The 22,595-nt window shown below is 33.3% G+C and overlaps 1 protein-coding gene across 2 annotated transcripts in view; it reads left to right on the forward strand.

Moving 5' to 3' along the window:
- LOC126922459 (uncharacterized) overlaps positions 1-22,595 on the forward strand; it is a 318,790-nt gene that overhangs the window by 123,712 nt on the left and 172,483 nt on the right. For both annotated transcript variants that reach the window (XM_050735010.1, XM_050735009.1), the window contains one exon: positions 13,840-17,697. In XM_050735010.1, the coding sequence (XP_050590967.1) occupies positions 13,872-17,697 (3,826 nt within the window). In that variant the 5' untranslated portion in view covers positions 13,840-13,871. The remainder of the gene's footprint in view (positions 1-13,839; positions 17,698-22,595) is intronic.

Below are 22,595 nucleotides of genomic sequence, written 5' to 3' on the forward strand. Positions count from 1 at the left end.
GAGAGAGAGAGAGAGAGAGAGAGAGAGAGAGAGAGAGAGAGAGAGAGAGAGAGAGAGAGAGAGAGAGAGGGTGTTGGATCCGTTGTGACGAGAGTTATAAATTAACTATTGAATTGTCTAGATTATAGTGCGTTATTGTGTTTACTTCACGTTAAACAACCATCGTTCTTCTGTTTAATCAACATCTGTACAATCCATTCATTGTAAATAAATCACAATATATATTTACGATACTACAATATAATTATATAATTTATTATATATACAAGTTAATTATAATTATTAATTATAAAACACTGAAAGGAAACATTTCAATTTTTCACCTACAAGGAATTGATTCACAAAAAACGATAAACTATCGATACAAATTTCTATTCGTGGCTTTTACTGAGCTTCAAGCTCGGAATAGCTTTTTACCAAGTTCTACCGAATAAATTTCAAAGAAAATACGTCGTCGTACTTACAAAATCCTGTGATCGTTTTTGTTTGAGAATTATGGTGAAAACTTTATTGGCAACCTCTATGTTGGAGGATCGTAAAAAGATATTTTTGATGCAAAATGATATTTCGTATTCTTGTAAAAGGAGTGAAGGAAAGTTACCAAAAAGCGTTCAGTAGAAATTTATTTTGTCTAGATTTCGAACAGACAGCGGTTCTCGGCTTTCTTTATTGCATGTTTGCGTGACGCTGGTTACATCGATCTCCTAAACCTCTCCTAAATCTCTCGAACTGTACACTTTGTTTTTTTCTGTAACCTGCTCTTTGTATCTTTAATCTTTTAAACTATGTCATAAATTTTCTCAAGTCTAAATTCTTAATCTTATTATTCTTTAATGTAGTTAAAAAATCTTGTGTGATGAAAGATTGTGTGTACTAAATTTCTAAAAATCACACGACTATCAAAATATTAAAAGGCAAAGATTTTTCTACATATATTTGTTAAAACGTTTTTCCAAATTCATATCAATCGAATCTCTAATGAATTTCGAACATCACTAATTCTTTAAAACAAATGTAAGAAGTAAAGATATTTTTAGTGCTCTACATTCTCTTTATTTCATATGGTGGCTAACTAAATCTAGAATTAATTTATTAAAAACACTGTACTACAAAGAAATGGAGAAAGCGAGTATTCATGTTCTTATATTTCCTCCTCTAATACGAAAATATTATATTTCTTTTCTCATTGAAAATTTATAGTTTCTAACTAAAATTCATCAAATCGTTTTTGCAACTAGCATACAACTATCAGATTCTACGTCTATAAATTTCTATTCATCGACGTCTATCAAATTCTACTATCGGCTTGACCAACAGATGCGTGTAATTTCATTAGAATTCGAGAGTACAATCTCGATCGATTTCCTCTTGGTAAGCAAAACCAGTACGGTTGAAAACACGTGTTCCGAGAACACTACACAGTCGTAAATCGACCGTCGTCATTTGGTCATTGATAAAAGCCGCAATCCCGTTATGAGTATTAATCGAAACCAGAATCCCTTTCATATCGGCTCCTATCGAGCACTCAGATTCAAATTTTACCCACGCCTCGATCAGATATCTTTTAGCAAACGCAAACAGAGCGTATGCGACTGTCAAATGGATGAAAGGCCCACGAACTCTCAATAAAGTTCATGCTCCAGTGAATCATCAAATAAAGCTCCTACGTTTTTGTAATTAACATACAAATATACTTTATCACTGTTAAATTCAAAGATCAAAAATGCTCAATGAATAAACGAAGAAAAAATGGCCAGAAAGCGTTGTAGCATATTAAGAGGTATCATTTTTCTTTTTCTTTTTTCTTTTTTTTTTTTGTTACAACATGATGTAAGAGAAATTTTGAACGATTCAGGCGACAGATGACAACAGGTACACTTTTTGTAAGTTTATTGATTTACTAGTTAGAAATATACATATGTGATACATATATATACGTTTGTGCTAATTTGTATAGCTGTGGACATAGTTAAAGAAATAAGATCAATCAAATACTTTACTTTGCATATTTTATATATTTCCGTAGACAATGCACATTCTATACATTTTTGCATCTTCCAATTTCCCGTAAATACTTTTAAATGTTTATATAAATATAACATAGGTTCAATTAAGAATAGCATTAGAATAGCATTTGATGATTTTCAATTAGAAGAATCCAAATGTAAAATTAGCGCTATATAATAAAAAGATATTTAATGTTTATTAATCTTATCGAATACAGTAAAACAAAGAAATCTGTACCAAATGATTTTGCTGTGAATTTAGAGTTTGAGAAATTTGAAAATGTAATAAATTGAATAAAGAACCAAATTTTGTAATTAATTCCAGGAAATATTTCGCGCGGAATGATATATGCGTATGCATGCTTTGGTAAATTATAGCATCCTTTTAATTCATTTAACGGAAATCACAAATCGTCATAATGGAAGCTATAAGTGACGTAGCTACAATAGAACGACCACATAAACTGTTTGTCCGCTAAATAATTAAATTGACGACTTCGTGATTTGGAAAAATTCCACGTTGTTTGTACTGAATAAGTATCATTGTATCAGGCCGCTAAATTCACGGACATTTCCGGTTAATTTACAGGATACAGAGATATGGTATACATGTACCGTAATTAATTGCGTCTCATGAATTTATTTGCCCCAAAAATGTGTCGAATCGACCAGAGTAACGATGACCAAAAGCAACGAAACTGACATCTTCGGTAATTTATTTCTTAGTTACGTTCGGAATATTACGACAAATTCTGAAATTTTTATTTGTTAAAATGTACTTTATAACAATGATTTCGATTGATTCATTGTAATTTCGAATAATGCGCTAGAATGATTAATACTTCATTTTTTAAACTGATTTTCACATAAATTCAAAATGCACATTAAAGCTTTCAAACCAAAGATTAAATTTGACAATTTTTATTTAGCATTCTATAACCAGCATTTTCTGTGCTTCACTCAGAGTACAATGAGAAATAATGAAACATGTAAAATAATGAAATAAAGAAAAGACCTTGAATATGTTTACGGAATTATAAAAGGTTTCAAAAACTGCTATTCACTGCTTTCGATTTAAGCCGGTTAGGGTTCGGTTTAGGGTTATAGTTAGTATATATATATATATATATATATTGCAGTTACATTATATCATTCTATTAATATACGATCTAACTAATCAAAACCAAACGCTTTGCATCAATGCAGATATTAAGGAGCTAATCCTAGGAATACCCAAATGAATTTGGAATAATCACATACATTTTTACGTACTATGATTACATTTGGAACATATGTAGGACCTGCATAACTATAATTATACTGCTTCAACTTCTCAAAATTACTATTTGTATCAAATATTTAAACTGGCAAATGTTCAAAGCATAAAATTGTAAGTTTTCGAATTTTTCGATTCGTTATTATCAAATAATATCTCGATTTTATTACTTTTACGCATTAGATTACTACTTGGATCGTAACAAATTAATCACAACAGATTAGATCGCGACAATGTCTTTATTTGAATTTAGAATTCAAATAAAGGGATCTGGATTCTAATAGCGCAATGGTGCAAGAAATTCCCACTTCTCACCTACAAAAACTGAAATTTCCTGCGGCTACGTAAAAAAGATAACTCGTAACTTAATATATGTATAGGTAACTCAAAAGAATTTTTATTTACAAAGCAAAATTCCCGGAATAAAATTTGATGTTAACCACCATTATGAGCCTGTATTACTGGAGAAGATCAAGTTTTTTCTTGGATAATTCCACGAAGGGAATAAAACCTCTTTTCCCTTCCATTTTTTCAGCAAAATTGACGCGATGAAAACATTCTGAATATTTTAACGCGACGACGTGACGTTTTCGTTTCACGAACGACCGTGTTAATGTATGTACGTCACATATGTACATCTCATGGTTGTTTTCTTTTTTATGCTTTACTCCCCCTAGGGAAAGTACGAATACGTGGAATTAAGCAAAAAAAAAAAAAAGTAAGTTCGCAGACTGATTCAGCTGAAGGAAAACGATCGCCACGATCTTTCGTATAAGAAAAGAATTATCAGAAGGACAAGGAAACTCGGTCCATCCACCGAGGGTTGAACTTTGATGGACGACTGAAACGTGTACTGACCAATAATTTTTTTTCCCTCAGTTGATCTGATAATTTGAATTCCTTCTTTGGGGACTGGGACCTCTCAAAAGATCAAGAAATGTGGAACTGGAATGCAAAGTTTGGATAGCTATAAAATATACAGTGACGATCTTGTGAGAAATAAACAGGGTGTCCTATATTTTACTGTATAAACTTTACCCGTGTATTCTATGGGTGAAAATAGGACTGGAATGTCAGGTAGCAAAAAGTCGATTAGTGCTTTATTATTCATGTTATAACAAAGTATGAAAGGTGATAAATGTGTAGGTACGTCGAACCTCTTCCTCTTACTTTTAATACAGGACAAGGCAAGATACATAATGTTCATGGTACGTGTTGGTATAAAGTACATAAGAGCCGCTTAATGAAAAAATGCTGCAAATAAAAAGGAATTGATTACTGGTTAATGAGGAATAAAGTAAAAATTTTGCAGGGAGTTAAGTCGGCGATTCTCACTTATTCTACTATCCATCGAAAACTAATGAAGATATACTTACACCACTTCTGCAGTAAACAGAATAAAGGTTGCGTTTTTAAGATGTGGTGTTAAGCCAAATAGTCAAAAACTTCACTTACACCACTTTTGCATTAAACAGCTTATTTATTTGTTGTTTTTGCGCATGATTCTACTGTACTTACACGCAAAGAAATTAGGCAAAGTCATCGTGAAATTCGATCTACAGTAAATTCAATATAACGCCGATAACTGTACATTCATAAAGATAGACGACACTTCGAAATGCACACGTAAGTATAGATAAAATAAAACTTACATATACAGATTTGGTTTTCTAACTTCGTAATGAAGCATTCAGTCAACTTTTTGCTACATGCTATTTTAATTTTATTTTTATTCACAGAGCATACTGGCAAAGTTTATACACTAAAGTGCGGGATGCTATGTATGTTGCGTGGGTTGTAAATTACCGTATAAAACGAATGACGAAGGAAAGATTCAGTCGCTCGAACTAGAAGTAGTCAAAGTATAATAAAATTGCATTAGTGATTCCGCTTTTTAGAGACGTCCTTTTTGTTTTTAAACTAACTCTACGTATAGGATTTTAATGTTTGTTGTAGATAAAGTTTTTAATAAAAACTTATGAAGGAAATCGCAGGTTGTAGAAATGGATTAAAGAGTTTTTATTTGGCATTTCTCGGACAATTTTTAACAACTTTAGATGTAATTTCACAATTTTCTCTCGTGAGTGACACATCGTCAAGAAGTTTTTAAATTATAAGTTCGTTGATACGTTTACAGGAATTTTTTCTAATAATCGCCTGAAAACGCAATATAAGCGGTTTTATTATTTCCTTATGCTTCGAGTTGATTGCAAAATCTCCAGAATGTCTGAGAAAATTTCAAGCAAAAAATTTGCTGAGGCATGAGAAGTATTTGCGCGTTCCAACTTTTCTACATAATACTCTCGTGGCATACCTGTGCGTGCACCTGCGAGAATGGCGAAAGTCATTAAGCCCTATTTTTTACGACACCCATTTTTAGTCGCAGTCGCGTGAATTATGAAGACGTTGAACACTGAAGCGTACAAAACTTCGTGGAACCATGATCTGCACAGAGATCTGTGAGTTGTTGCAAGTTGACTATCTTGAAAAGCGACGAGGGCAACGATTTTTTTATTATTATTATTTATCTATTCTTTTACGTATTTTTTATATTGTTTGAATTTTGTCATTAAATTACATACACACTCATAATCTAATAATCGCTGTATTTACCATCATTCGTTATTAAAATATTTAACAAACCATTACTTGTAAATTATCCACACTGTGTTTATAAAAACTTTGTCTGAAGAATTTGCCCGTCAACTTCCAATTAAAACTGCTGTAATATATCCTTGTCAGTATCCCTTGCCAGTGATAGAATTCTCCTGTACCAGATCAGAGAATTGAGGTAGTAAAACTTCCAAGCGACCACTGCAGGATTCAAGATCCACGTTCTTCCTCCGCTTTACTTTTTCTCCTTTCTTCGAGTTGAAACGAGTTCTCGATTTAAGAGATTCGATCGAAAAGGATGGAACGTTAACGATACCTCGTTTGCTTTGTAAGAGTAAGTACAGATCGCTCGTTGAGAAGAGATTAAAAGCCCATTCTCGCTGTCTGTCTGGGAGATTTAAGTCAGCCTCAAGCTCAGTACGCGAAATCGTTCGTAAAACAAAAAGATTCCCGTCAAGCTGTTATAAATCTATCGAACGGAAAAATCGTTCGATTGGCAAATGTTCATCAACTGAGCAGCAATTACGAAATAGGAACTCAATAAATTTTTCTCTTGAAAATACAAACTGTACACGATTAAGCGGGGATTTTTAAAGTGGTCTAAAATGAAAAACATATAAGAGGAAATTAAATGGCTCGAGATACTTTTAGTTATTTATACAAGTAATTTTCGATTAAAGTAATTGCAATATCGGATTGGATCCAGTTCGTTTAAATTTAAATGAACGAACTTTTCGATATAGATCAATTTCTTTAGGTTCTTTAAAGGGATAGATCATGTTAATGTTTAAAAAATACCAAATTTCTTAGGAGATTATTTTTAAGTGGAAAGAATTTATTCACACGATTTTTCCATTTTTCAGCGGAATAGCTTTGAGATAAAAATATAAAAGCAATTTGCGTCGAAAGTAATAAAATAGTAACACATTGGAGCAAAAATAAACTTTTTCACGGAGAAATGGTATTTCATTCATTTATAGGTCAAATAAAAATTAAAGTATTAAGTGAAATGATTTTGCGGAACAGAACGATCTCCCCATTTGATCAAAGATTCGAATAAAGGAATTACGATTAAATTCTTGCAATTAATCGTATTTTTTCTACATCATAATGCATGAACGATGATTGTCTTTTTTGAAAAAAATTGTTAAGAATCCTCCGTTTCGCAATACGGGAACAGAGGCTTTTGCCTCCAATTATTTTTCAGCGATTCATTTGCTCGCCCTTCATTTATTTCCGCGTTCACATGGCATTAAGGATTTCTTTTGTTCTTTACTTGATTCTCTTCTGAAACGCACAGGATGCTGCGTCGCTATGGAACTCTATTCTACGAGTTTTTCTTTTCTTCTATCGGAGGAATAAACACAACCACATTCGAAATTGTGCCATGGAATTGTTATTGAAGAATAGCTTTTTTCGTTTTTCACATTTCCATACAAATTGGAAGTGTTGCCGCATTTTCGTTAGAAACAATGTGAAAAATAAATGGCCGAATAACTGTTCTTGATGAAAAGAATTTTTGTAGAATATTGTAGATGCTGGAATAAAGAAAAAATCATTGTATCCAAACAGAATAAACCTTTTTGCGTTGATTGCTAGTAGAACGATAGAATAGACGTTTTAATGAAAATGTAGAAAAATTAAGCAAATTGTGGATTACTGTTGTTAATGAACATTTTATGGGTGTTCATATGGAAAAATAATTATTTATGAAAATGTAAAACGTAAAATTCTAAACGTTGTTCCACGTAATTAATAAAACACTTAAATAGCGTTAAACTTAATTAATTCTGATAGAAATACTGTATAGAATTTCTTGATGGAAACACAGGGAAAACAAAGCGCTTTATGAATCTCATTTCATGTATTAAGAATTAAATATGTCTGGAAGAAATGCTTCACTTAAATTCTACTAAAGCTCTAAGGCGATCGCAAAGAAAAGTATTACCCTACAAAATGTTTCAATATAAACATACAAGAAATAAAACACTTTATATGAAGTTTAATAGATTATTATCATTAGACAATTCTTTTATAGGTACTCGACTAAACAAGAAGCTACGGTGCTTAAAAATTCTGAATTTTTATATCGTACTAAAGCTGAATAAAAATTCTTAATAAAGTGTCGATTTAATTCTTAATAAAGATACGGCGATATAAAACATTATATATTATAAGAATAAACATAAAGATTTTTAAATCATTAATATGAAATAAATGTTTCATGAGTATTAAAATGAAGAATAATCTAGTGCTGAAGTAAAATACAATAATTTACAAAGACACAGTGCAAAATCCCTTAATTGGAACGCAAGAAAATCGAAGCGACTGTCGAGACCATCTGTTTCACGCATATACATACGTACATATGTATGATCAGGCGGGCGTGATTATCTGGATTTGGGATTGAGCAAGTTACAACAGCACGTGTTCTCGAAGACGGCCTAGACGTTAGCAATTTGAATTACAAGCAATTAGGACGAGGAACTACCGTAAATACATAGTACAATATTTAATGATATATGCATCTAATAGCAGGAAATTCTGTATGTCGTACGTCCTTCTTTTTCACGATATTTTCGATAGTAGCGCTCTAAAAATAACTCGAATGAAGTTCGCATAGAGTTGAATCGATGGCCAATTATCGACGACAGAACGCGTTCGACAACTGAAATTCTTTGAAAAGAACATAGGGATCTGATTGAACATCGAATGTGCCATCAGCAGCGAATAAAACATAGTATCTATACGTTCCATACCAATATGCTTCATCAAAAGAAAACGCCATTTGTGTTCTAAATGTATCCTAGCGATCGTATGCTTCTACAAAGCATCACGTGGGAGTTTTTGTTGCCTAAATAGATTAACCATTTTACCTGCAACGACGATTGTAGACAATTTTTTCAAATAATTCACTTGAATTGGTTTCATGGTGACTGTGAACTAATTTTGATAAAAGAGACAGAGTTTCATTTTTACAGCAAATTTTACACTATTCTAACAAATTATTTTATTAATTGTAGAAAGGAGAATTACAGAAAGAAATTAATTGTAATGAGTAAGAAGCTTCGTGTTTCAGTATGTAACATCAATGAAGATATAGATCATGTTCATTAAAAATATTTCAATAAGAGATATGTATGTATATGTATGTTTTTAAATTTCAGAAAAAATCTTTTGTTAAAATAGAGAGGAAGAAGAAAGATCTGAGGAAAATATTAACAAATATCGAGACTATTTGTTAAAAAGTAGCAAATTTGTTGATTGTCAAGAATACATAAACTCAAGCGTTTTACACCACTAGTTCAAAAGTTCCATAATTTCGAAATTTACAAGAATTATAATGCTACGAGTTTTTTTCAAAAATTTAGTTTAGATAAAAAGGTTGTTTCTAAGAATAATTAGATGGAAGTTGCATTCATCTCCGATAGATAACCAGAATTAACATGAGAATTAAAAATATATTATGATTCTACATTTATATAATTCTTCATTAATCTCATGACACTTGTTCATCGACATCTTCATTAATCAAGATAACACAACTCCTGGTCTGCACGGGATATTTAGCTCAGTCCAATCCACGTTCCCGACGGGATTAAAGCGTCAAATTGGTTCGACGGAGTGTTAATCAACATTTGCTGTAGTACTTTAATTAGAAACATACTCATAAGTATCGTTTCATTTATAGAGCTAGCCAACTGCCTAAAGTCATTTGCAAACAGAGAGCATCGAGAGTGAAACACGTGCATTCTGTTATCAATCTGTTCTGCCTTATCGAGGAACTGACAGATACTATGAAATACAGTGAACTTGATTTGTAGTAGCTGACAGTACTTTGAATTTGATCAAACCGAGTAAATTAACGATTAGTTAATAACTATAAGCAATAGTTACTACCTTTTATGAGGTGAGCAGACTATGAATTTAAATGACATCATTAAAAGGCACAGCAGTGGTATATTTTATTATTAACTGTATATATTAGTGCATACATATGTTATTTAAATATCACTGCCCACATTAACGTTAAAAGTTTTTCTATCAAGAAGAAGAACCTTCTTCATGCAATTATAATTTAAAAATTTAAAAGAATCTTTTTAATCCAAATTATAATTTAGAAATGAAAGAATCTGCAGATAAGGATCTTGCCATTTATCAAAATAATTTTGCAAGGTTTGACGATTAGAGACAACACTTCTATTATTGCATACTTTCAAATATCAATTTGATCCTATCGTAATATTTTATTATACGCCTAATTATGCGATTTTAAGAAATAAACTTGCGATTCGATTTATTTTTAATTAATTATTTTAACTATTAAATTGAGTGATTTGCGTTTTCTTGAAACAGCGTATCAAGTATTGTCATCTTCATATAAAATCTATTTATATATAGTAAATTAATAGCAAATTATTAAATGTTACTATTAAGCAGTGTCTTATCCCATTTCTTTACGAATTTATATCGTTTATGAAACAATTAGAATATGGTATTTTTCCATTTTTTAAATAATTTTTGTAATCTTCTTTAAAATATGAACATTAGTGAGAAGTGAACGAAATTATTATTCAACCTAACATTTTTAATTTTAATTTTAAAAAAAATGAGCAGGTGTCTGATAATCTTGGACGATAAATATATATGAGTATCACAGAATAATCATGCTCCATTATCTGATTACTGTTGAAGGTAGATTAACAAAAGAACTCAGAAAGATTATGTTTCGAATATCTATTGCTTTTTTATGGTAACACTGTCGTCCACAATAAGAATTGTCTGCTTCTGTCCCCAGAGACGCGTACGTTTTTTTGTCTGAATATGTGATGGAAAATTTCTTTCGTATTCCCATTCGAGAGATTCAATTATTTTAATGCAATACTTAGGTTTGCAAAAAATGTAAGAAATGGGTTTTTTAATATTTCTTGATAAACGCATTGTTTTTGACACCTAGTTCAGTATGTCAAGTTTTCAAGCAATATCTTTCTTTTTTTATAATATTTGATAGCTATATTACACTTTTCCTGCTTCTTTTAATGAACTAGTCTAAAGAATAAAAAATCTACAGTTAATAGTAATCTAACTAATAGTAATATATTGTTCAAATTGTTAAGAAGAATTTAATTCATTAAGATTCAGTGTTGTCTTAATGTAACATTTTATATGCAACTTTCTTTTAGTCAATTTATATTATTGAATTATATTTCCTAATATTGTGGCTATGAAAAATAATACTTTTCTCCTCTATTTCTTTTTTCATTCAGATCTTGGAGTTTTACAGAGTTTGAAGAAAATGCAGTTCTTTGGAAGAAAATAAATCTTATTCTAAATCGTAGAAGTTGCGCCATATAGTGTACTTTTAACATTATGATTATAAAAGAATTTCAAAAATTTGCTTAATATTTCTTCCTCCGCCGTTTCTTTTCTCATCCAAATTCTACAACTTTATGGAGTTTGAAATAGTTTATAAAATTCTTAAGAATATACCATCTTTTTCCAACTACAGAAATTTCTTTTGGTATTTCTGACTAATGTGATAATATTCTATAACTATAATTACTGAGTTATTCTAATAAGTTAGTCTGAATTATTCTATAACTATAATAACTACTATTAATTACTGAGTTACGTAATTAACATATTCCACCGATATAACGTTTAGCCAACTCTTACACATTCATGCATAATGACTTAAGAAACACTATTCGCGCTTAATGGATTAAACCACTTTCCAACCAAGTCACATCAAACCACAAGAAACTTTAATTAACGTAGAAAGTATCTTCTTGAAAGAATCGAGTTAATCAGCTCTTGGGAGTAAATTATATCACGTCACGTTTGTCTTCCAATAACTGAGCAACGAGAGGTATTCGGTTCTTCTAATACTTTTTCATTCCCACGAAATCTTTTGATTCTATCAATTTATCCAGTAACAGACTTCCGACGTGCCTATTCCCAAAGGCGAACCGAAATGAGCTTCATTCCGTAGGATTCAATCCTATCAATCGTGCAATCCCTTTCGTCGATAAAGATACTGGTGAAACCGTCCAATACCAATCGTTCCAATGGGCATTTAGTTACGAACGCATTAAGCCAGCATGCGTGTTTGGAAGTTCCAGTCACGATTTGTGTTCAAGACGACGGTCGTCGCGACAAGAAGGAAAAAAAGCTATCTTTGTTAGATACGATTCCCGTGAATTAAGTAGTAGCATATCCTGAAAAATAGGTTGATCAGGTTCGTAGAATTTATTTGATGTTATTGAGATGACTATGCTATGAGAACCAGGCGATGAGAGAAATGAAAACCGAGAAATGGACGATGAAATTGCGAAAGGAATGAGTACTGTTAAATTAACGTATGAGTTGTTTGAATTGCAATAATCTATCCTAACCATCCTACCTATAATCCTATACTATGATAGTAAAATATGATAGTAAAATATACAAAGGATAATTTTATGAAACAGCAGTTTGGGGATTATTGCGCGGGATTTAAACGATAATGTGCCGTTTCGAGAGATTGTGTTTCAAAAGTTGCTTTGGAAACTAGTATTAATTAATCGTACGTACATCAGGTTGACAATGTTGTAATGTCCTAATCCTATCCAAAATATTGCACAATGAATTTGGTTCACAAACTGTCTATGAAGTCTTTGCTATAACTTTGCTAAACAAATTAAATATCCATCAGTATAAATTCGTTTATTCCATCTATCTGCCAAAAAAAGGAAAATAAAACCATAAAAATACAAAATGGTGTTTGGAGTCGTGCCAATCAATCAAAGCTGTATATAGCTAGATATAACGTAACACTCGCAGATGCAAGAAATCTAATGGCAATATTCCAAACCTAACTGGCCAATGGTTAGGGTTTAGTATCCATCCCAACAATGCGGATTTAATGGCAAGAGTCCTAGTAATGCGGCTACATTCCAAAATTTCGAAAATGATCAATATTTGCTCGAATATTCAGTTCAATGATACGTCGTGATTAATAACTCCGATAACGATCATAATAGCAGATAGTTAATTAAAAATTCCACGAAAGTAGATTTGGATCTATCACATGATTTCGATGGTTTAACGATGGTTCTCACATGATTTTGATTATATAACCTCCATTGACCTATTATAATCTATTAGTAAAACTGAGTGTCAATGATTTCGGTAATGGTTTATGACCTTTATTATTTATTATATATTATTCATTATTACAATGCAGATATTCATGGAAATCTATATTTTCGTCAACGTAACTAAAGAAGTAAAACTTAATTTTATGACGCGTTTCAAAATAATATTATGTCCTTTTCGTTTGACATCGAAATCGAATGCGTGAATGAAATTCTTTTAGTGGTGGTTTCAAAAAATAGCTATCCATTCTAAAGGATATATCGTAGTTCAAAAATGCGTAAATTATTAACTTAATTATTCTTTTCGAAAAACAATAATCGTATCTAGATTTAACAGGAACTTGTTCCATCCATTAAATGAATGTCATACTACGAATATTGTATACGTTATGTACATTTTTCAAATTTGTACGACCTTCTCATAAATACTCGAATATCCGCAGTTTAATTCGTGAAAATGGAATGCAGAAATTGAAACGAAGGAGCTCGTATTCTTCCTAATCTTTATTCATTAATAGTAATAATGAAATCAAACAAACTTTATTCTTTTCAATTTGCAATTGTTAATAGTAAACTTCGAAGACTGAAATCAAAACAAGTTTATTCTTATCAATCTTTAATTATTATTAATAATACAATTTAAAGACAAGACTGAAGAAAGTTTTATTCTTTTCAATCTCCACATCCATTTCTTTGAGTAAACTAATTTTTCTACCAGACTAAACCTATATAGTTCAAATCACGTCCACGTTAATTTAACAAATAATCCACAATATATCCAATCTTATTGTGCTACGTTTGCTTTCAGGACCAGGATATGTTCGTCACGGAAGGCAGGTGATGCGGCGGAACAATGGTTGGTTGGCCGTCCTGGCCGTTTCACTATTGCTGTCGATTCTACATAACAGCTTAGCGGGTGAACGTTATCCGCTCGATTATGGTAACGCCGAGCTGCCGGTTAACCTCAGCAAAACCACTTACAGAACTTACAACTCCAACGAACCATCTTTAAACTCACGAAACTACTTAAATCCTTCATCGGTTCCAATTTCATCAAAATCATCGACCTCGACAACAACACCATTACAATCTCATTTGCACATCAATAAGAAAAATACTATCTTGTCGAAAGGCGAGACGAAAGCAATAACACGGCGAGCTACGAAACTCAGCGATATAAATCTGCCTGGTGAAAACTTCAATAACGATCGGTCGATCCATGACGATCTTCGCCAATCCAAACTCGTCGATCCCAACGAACGATCTCGTAACGTTCGAGCAAGCGAGTCTAGTGAACAAGTTGTCGAAGGATCGAACAGTCTCAGCTTGGAAATTCCCGAACAACCGCGTTTATCCTCCTGGATACCTCGCGGCGCGATAAAGAACATATCCAGGCGGATCAACCGCGTGAGACTGTCTGAACCGTCTAAGACGCGAGAACATAAAACGACGACGGAGGCGATTCGAAGAGGAAGCGTGCTGCTGGACAAAGGATATTCGTATTACGATCACGTCAGAGCGATTTCGCACGATGACGACTCGTTGACGACTTCCGAAGGGCAGATCACAGGCGTTAAAAAACGAGAACGTTCAATGAGAGATTCTCATCAAAGAAAAAGATCTGATAAAGCGAATGCCCTGCAAATTATACCAAACATTAGTCTAGGGGAGACTAATTCTTTCAAGGATTCGAAGAGCCAAGATGAGAGACAGAAAGTCATTAAGAAACGATTTTTAACTGGCTACTCTGTGTTCTCTGTTTCTCTCAATAGAAGGTTAAATGGGAATTTGAAAGCGAATAAATTGATTATTGCAAGAAAATCGAAAGGCAGACGCGAGAATGGTAAAAAGAGATTTGGACGATCGGTCCGGTATCTGAAAAAGAAACCGAGTCGAAACATAAATCTCGGGCCGTGGTATGCCCTGCGTGATTCCAGTCTTTCGAATAGCGATCCACGAAATGACATATTCAAGACAGGACGCGGTAACCATCATTCTTCGAGAGCCGAGGGTTTCCGGCACCATTCAGCGTCTCATAAATCAATAGCTGCGCGCCGTCACGCGGAGAATACACGCGAATTTAATGGAATCTCGCCGAAACAGAGATCAACGATAGGACACGACGACCTAGGAGACAAAGGCACCCATTCTTCGTCGATTCGAGAGAAGAGGAACTTCGTTCTAGCCGGTGATGTTTCCGATTCATTGCCCAAAGATGAAACTTTGGAGAATGTTACTTTCCATGGAACAATGAAGAGTTCTTTGGAGAATGAGATAAACAACCACGAGGGAAATATCGTGGAAGAATTGAAGTATGATTTAGTTCAAGATAATTTCACAGAAAATTTGATCGATCAAAGGCAACACAAGTTAGAAGAATTGGATGGAAATGATACGAAAGTACACTCAGTTACTTTGAAGTTGAGGAATGAATCACATTCAGAAAGACATAATTTCAGTATAGATTCAATTAACAGAACAAAATTGGAAGAATCCAGTGCATCGGGTGGCAATTATTCAAATTTAGTGGCAAATATTTTAACATCGAGTAACGAATCCAATTTAAGGGGCGACGATGTAAATCCGGTTTCAGTTAGCAGAACAAAATTAGAAGAATCAAATGTTGAAACTTATTCACACCTAGATTTAATTAACCAAGCAACGTTAAAAGACGCAAATACATCAAAAGGTAATTATTCACGCTTAATGACAAGTATCTTCACATTAACCAATAAGTCTGATTCAATAAACCACGATACAAATCCAGATTCAATAAACAGAACATTAGTAAAATCGTATATTTCAAATAGAAATTATTCAAAGACGAATACATTAAAGGCAAGCAACGAATCTTCTTTCATAATCCAAGACACAAGTGAAAACTCGATTGACAAAATAGAACTGAAGAAATCGTTAAATAACCAAAAATTTGCATCAACAGCGCCTACCACAATTAATTTGCAATTAAACACAGACACTCGAAATTCAAACAACGAATCTGTGTTAATGAGTCCGAATACGAACAACGATCTAATTGATGGAATGGAATTAGACGCGTCGTGGGCGGAGATTGACGAGAGCCAGGAAGGCGCTATTCAGACAGGCGAGGAAGAAAGGTCTATGCTAAGTAGCGTGACAAAGGAGTCTGAGAACGTATTCGTGAATTCACCACGCGGCTCGGTTACGGCTCAAAGGAATTCCACGCATCTAAGGCACGATATGAACAGTCTAGCCGAAGGAAGCTTTGTCTTCAAGAGCAATGGCCTCTTCCAGATTACCGGAAGGAACGCTAACGATCCATTCAGTAACTCGTCAACGATGCAACACGGAAGAAAAATGGCCGAAAATTTCAACGTAAATACACTGCCTGATCAATTGCTTGTAAATAATGAGAAACAAACTGAGTCGAAACTGTCTTTGATACCATTTCAACTACCAAATGTGTCTGAAACCGTTACTTTTAAGGAAGAAGAAAAAGCCAATAGTAGAAGCAATGATAAAGTGGTCTCAAAAAGTAGTAAAATCAATGATAAAGCGGTCTCTGTATCAGACAGCCAAGAATCGAGATCAATCGGGCACGACAAAGGAAAAAGTAACCAACGACGGCTTAATGGTTCCCTAATCGTTCTCGGAAAAGACAAATCTGTTGACTCGAGATTTATAGAGCTGCTGGATCAAAATACTCCGACGAACACCGACGAAATTAAGGCTAATGAACCGACCATAAGATCTTCCTTGAAAAATGACAGAGGAGCCGACGAGTTGGCTGATGAAACTACGAAAGACGTTAATCCTGTCGAAAGGGGCAACAAGATCGTGGACAATCCTGAAGATCGAGTGTCAGAAGATTCTACCACCTTGAGCACGATTCTGATCAACGATCGTTTTTCAAAAGAACGAAAGTCCAGATCGTCGAAAATTGGAACCTCCATGAAGCTTAGACGTAATTTCACTATGGAGGTCGAAGGCACGGTAGTTAGCGAAACTTCCACGTCGATACTGAATAAACATGGGGTTGGTCAAAATAACGTTCCGACCCTAAACATCGATCCCACGCTGCCAGAAACTGGTAACGATACAACTGTCGCTTCGCAAGTTACGTTGAACGATTCATTGGAATTTGTCTCGAGGAATTCGTCCATCGTACTGACTTTAATGGATCAAACTACAAAGGATTATTTTCTTACTACAAACAACGTAATGCTTTCATCGACTGAAGTCGATCAAATGCAAATGGACATCGAAACGTCGACCATTTCGTTAAGTAACGACGAGGATCAGTTATTGAGTTTCGATACGATCGTCACGTCATTGGAACCGAATGACGAAGACTCTCGTGTGACGGAAGATGTGCCTTTACGTAATATGGATAATTCCTCACACAAACTGCAGTCGGAGGAACCTCCGTGGCCAGTTAAACACAGCGCTGTGGTAGAAGGTGATTTAGTGTTGGGTGGTTTGATGATGGTGCACGAGAGAGAGGACTACTACACTTGCGGTCCAGTGATGCCACAGGGTGGTGTCCAAGCACTCGAGGCTATGTTGTATACCTTAGACACGCTTAACGATCGTGAAATCGTGCCCGGTGTCAAGATTGGTGCACACATTCTCGACGATTGCGACAAGGATACATATGGCTTGGAAATGGCTGTAGATTTCATCAAAGGTACGTACATGCACGTGTTTATTTGTTTACTGATTGAGGACTGGTGATTAATTTATACTCGGTACCATTAGTAATTAATAGCGTGATTGACGGACGGAGCTTATCAGAGATTCGAAGTGTTTATTCAATTCGATTGATTACATTAACGTCATCGACCCATTAGGCGAGTATCGTTTATAAATACAATTCCATTAGGAGATACTGGTTAAATTATCTGTATGTAAAGTGCATTGAAAGTTCATTGAAATAGGTTCTTTATAGAAATTTCTAAAACATGTTCGATCAATAAATTCTTCATGAAACGTTATTAGGTGAATTAGATATTAGAAAAAGAAATTTTTATGGTTTCACATCCTTCACTTGTAGGCAGATAAAAATTTGTTTAACAATCGATAGAGAGCAGACCAATTATATATGAAAATGTCGAAATATTTCGAAAGATAGATTCGACTAATTTCGTATCATGGAATTTCTAAGAATCGAAAGAAACTTTAAGCTCGGGAAAATCTTTTGGAAAAAATGTATTAATAATTTTAATTATAAATACGGAACTATATGTAACTTTGATGATCTTCGTAATCACCAAGAGAAATATTACATTAAACTACGAGTTTGGATATTGGTTCTATGTGAATAGGAAAAAAAATATTGTTTTTGAGATATACAACTGAAACATCACTCAGAACTGGTCTGCTTCTGAACGACCCTGAAAATGTTATCTCGTCGAATAATAAATAGAAGTGCTTACAAATTACTTCTCGAGAAACTTTTTCCATATCCTTAGCAATACTTCGCAAGAGAGCGTTAAAAGGGAGAAACATCGTATGGCAGATACGTCTTTTGGGCTCAACTTTCCATGAGAAAGAAGAGGAGAAGCTTGCATCCCATTTAATTTCATTCACTTCACAAATACGAAAAGTTCCGTCGAAATTGTTAGTAGAAAGCCTGACGAAGGACTATCAACCATTGAATAAAATCACCGTTTAATCTAAATTTTGTTGAGTGCCATTGGAAACCACACGGGAAAAATATGACAAGTTCTAACTTTCATGTTACTTAATGGCTAAAGAAAACCATGAAACAGTATAAAAAAGGAATAATCTGCTAGATTCCTTTACTTCTATAAGATATAATTCTTTTGAAAATTAGTAACAAATTCATAGTATGCTGTAAAGAACGAATAATATTGGTGTGGTTAATTACTCTGCTCAACTAATGTTATCAATATTTTTTAAATGTTTATGAAGGGGACAAAGACACACATTTAATCCCAAAATCAAATGCAAAAATACCTTTAAGGTGGAGCTGGTTGTTAACATAGTGAATTTTAAAATGTAACATTACGATTTTCAACTTTGGTCTTCAATTGCTTTCTGATATCGAAAACAAGAAAGAAAAATGCAAATATGCAAATGCAGGTTACACGTAATACATTGCATTCAAAATTACGTAACATTATTACTTTGGAATCCTTTGTTTCGGAAATGATAAATAACAATGGCCATGAACCGGAAGGATGAAGTTTTAAATAAATATCAAAGTCAATATGAACAATCTTGTGGTATTGAAAGAGGGATAAAAAGCAATTAAAACAAGCTGCCTATTCTTTCTTCCGTAACCGATACTCGTTTTTTAATTTATTACAGTTGGGGGAACTGCTTGACGCATTTTTCATCAATGCGAAAGCAGTGAAAAACCAAATAATATAACCAATCTCAATTGATCTTTCGATGTCAGCAGTATTTCCCAATATTTTCCATCAAATGTGACTATATCCATGGTATGGTAGCATTTGATATGAGAATGGAAAAAAGGTGTAAGACTTTCAAATTTAATTAACTCCTAAGTATTTGTAAAATAAACGAAGTATTGCTAAATTCATAGTTCTATAATAATATCGAATTATATACAGGCATATCTCCTATTTACTATGAAAATATTACACTCCGTAAGTCTTTTATAAAATGATCGATTACTCATGTGAATTGTTTTCATAAATTGTAGAAAATTTTATCGGATGTTCATAACCATTAAAATAATAATAGAAAATCTAAAAAAACTGAACGAAGTTTCTATGCTTTGGTTCTGAGATTGAAAACAGCTTTTTATTCTAAACACTCCACTATTTTCTGTTTTATTTATTTAACTTCTAGTATAACAATAAAATAAAATAAAAAGACAAGATAAAAAGATCTAGAAATTTTTAACGCATTAAAAATATATAATCCATTCCTCTAAATTTCGATTTACCTCCGTTTCAACTTAATTTCATTCATCATGAATGAACAAGTCTCGACCTATCGTTACCTCATAGTTTAAAGCCTTCGTGCGAAGTCGGGTTTGTTTTTGGAGGAAGATACTTTACAAAACTTGAACATATCTCCCTAGCAGAAAAAGTTGGCGCCTAACGCGAATAATAACTCAAAGAAATAACGAGCTACCCTGAATGCGACACTTTGTATGGAAAATTTCGTCTCTTAACGAACTATTTCTCGAGGCAACAGTGCAATTCCAGCAACTTTCTCCTAACTTCTCCCTGTTTCTCTCCCGTGTTTTATGCTAATTTATTATATCCCGTGGAATGTCTGGATCGTGTTTACTATATAAATCAAGCGAAAGAAAGCTTTGCCGAGTCAGAAATCAACGAACAGACATTGCAAAAGATGCTTTGTTATATTTTTTACCTTTTTTTTTTCTTACTATATTCTTTGCTCGGATGTAGTGGATTTAGCAAGTGAAATTATCAGGTTGGTTTTTTTCTTAAGTAAATATAACGACGATTTCAAAGCTTCGTTCCACCGTTCATTGGAATATACTCCCGACCTAGATATTTTGTCAATGCCAAGGTCTTAATTTACCGTTTGTACGCATCGATCGATGCCGCGAAGCGGTTTGATAGATTCCACGAGCGTTTCACGCTTCCTACGTGTGAATGTAAACCACGACGGCGATGCGGCAATTGTAAAACTGCGCTGTGGAAACAGTGTAACAGAGATAACGATTGCACCACCGATGTATCGATATTAAATAAAAAGCACAAGTTGCAGCAGTTTTGAAGAAAATGAGACCTTCGAGAGGCAAATGTCTTTAGTCTATAATCCCTAGAAATTTTATAGCGAGTCTTTGGAAGTTAAATTCTGTGTTCCTGCTGCATCCTTACGAAATAAACATATGTATTACTGTGTACTACTATGCGCTATTATATACTATTTTATTTTTTTATTTTTTATTTTTATTTTTTTATGTACTTATATGCCATTATGTGAACTTAGGAGAATTTTTACATTAAACATATAGAAATGTTGCATTAATTTTTAAAATTTTCGTTTATTTTCTTTTACTTTAGCTATTTCACTTTATTATAAAACTTCAATTTATTATGTCTTATTTAAAATCTTCCACTTCGATAATTTTTGCAGCCGTGTAACGTGGATTAAAATTCTATGGAAATATTTATAACATAGATAAATTAAAAGGTTGTTGGATATTCAGTCGCATTTTCCAAATAAGATAGATATACAGATTACATTCGTACATAATTTCACAGGCGATTAAAACAATTAGGGATGTGCAAAATTTTAATTAACGTGCACAATAATCCTACAATCCGGTATGCTGAACTTTCGTCTCAACATCCTCTAAAAATATTGTTCGAAAATCCTTTGTATACGATAATAAGCGAAACCATTAGCGAAGATATTTTTCCTTTTATGGATTTAACCACTTAGGTACAATGTGCCACTATAGTGGCTTTCGCGGATGTCATCTTATATTACGACGCGCCATTATAGTGACTCACTCTACTACTCATTCGCTCAACATTTGAATTAAATAATCTTTTTCATTTGTATTGCTTCACACTTTTCTTGTCCTCGCAACGTTTTATAACAGTGTTAAAAATATACAGACAGAATATATAGTCTTTGTTTTTGATACGCCAGTGTCAAATATCAATTCTTGCTTTCCGTTAAAATAAATATACCATTATTAGATGCTCTTCTTAACATGACGATCTGCATCCCTATAATTTTTTAAAATCTTTAACCTCAAAATGTCGTTTCAAAATAGAAAACGAAGAGAAAATAAAATGTTTTACTATATTCTTTAAATGCATTCCTTCATATATGATTCGTTAATATAGTATTGCTGGGGAAGGATTGATTTGGAAAGTTTCGCTTTGAAAAATTTTAGCGAAATAAAAGATTTCAATTATTCGTAATTCTACGAAAAAGATTAAAATATTCTACGAATAACATGAGGCGAATATAACCTATACAGGTAGAAAACATGAATTAGATGGTGCTATTAAGTACTACTCAAAAGGCAGAGTATGCTAGTAAAGGGATGGGGGACATAAAGGAACTTTTTACCTGCTTGTGGTGCACCGTTATGTAGCTCTTTAATGTAGTAAATAATAACTACTATTGCGTTTGTAGTACATGGATGTGTCGCAAGGTGGCCTATAAAATATTTGTTCTGTCGTTAGTTGTCGCAAAGGTAGTACGTTGGTATATATACAACAAACAACACGTAACTAACGTACTTCCTTCGGAAGTGCACGTGTTGTGAGGTACACCTGAATCGATGGTGCATTAGTGAAATACTTGTAATTGTTATCTATGTATTTTCTTGCAAATCATATGTTAAATAAATACAAAAAAATTTTTTATTTTATCATCTCTACATCTAATGAAATTACTGTAGAAGTACTGTAGATATTGGCTCCAGTAAGCATATCGGCATAGCAAACTACGCAACACGTTGGACAGCTTGATAATAACTTGCGGCCCCGAGTTTTAGATCACCAAACTTATTTTGCGGTGATCGAACGTCCGGAATACGAAAGATTCTAATAAACGACTTCCGTTCTCGGGAAAATTCAAAATGTCAGAAGTTCA

Source organism: Bombus affinis, chromosome 12 (genome assembly GCF_024516045.1).
Source record: "Bombus affinis isolate iyBomAffi1 chromosome 12, iyBomAffi1.2, whole genome shotgun sequence".
NCBI classification, from domain to species: domain Eukaryota; kingdom Metazoa; phylum Arthropoda; class Insecta; order Hymenoptera; family Apidae; genus Bombus; species Bombus affinis.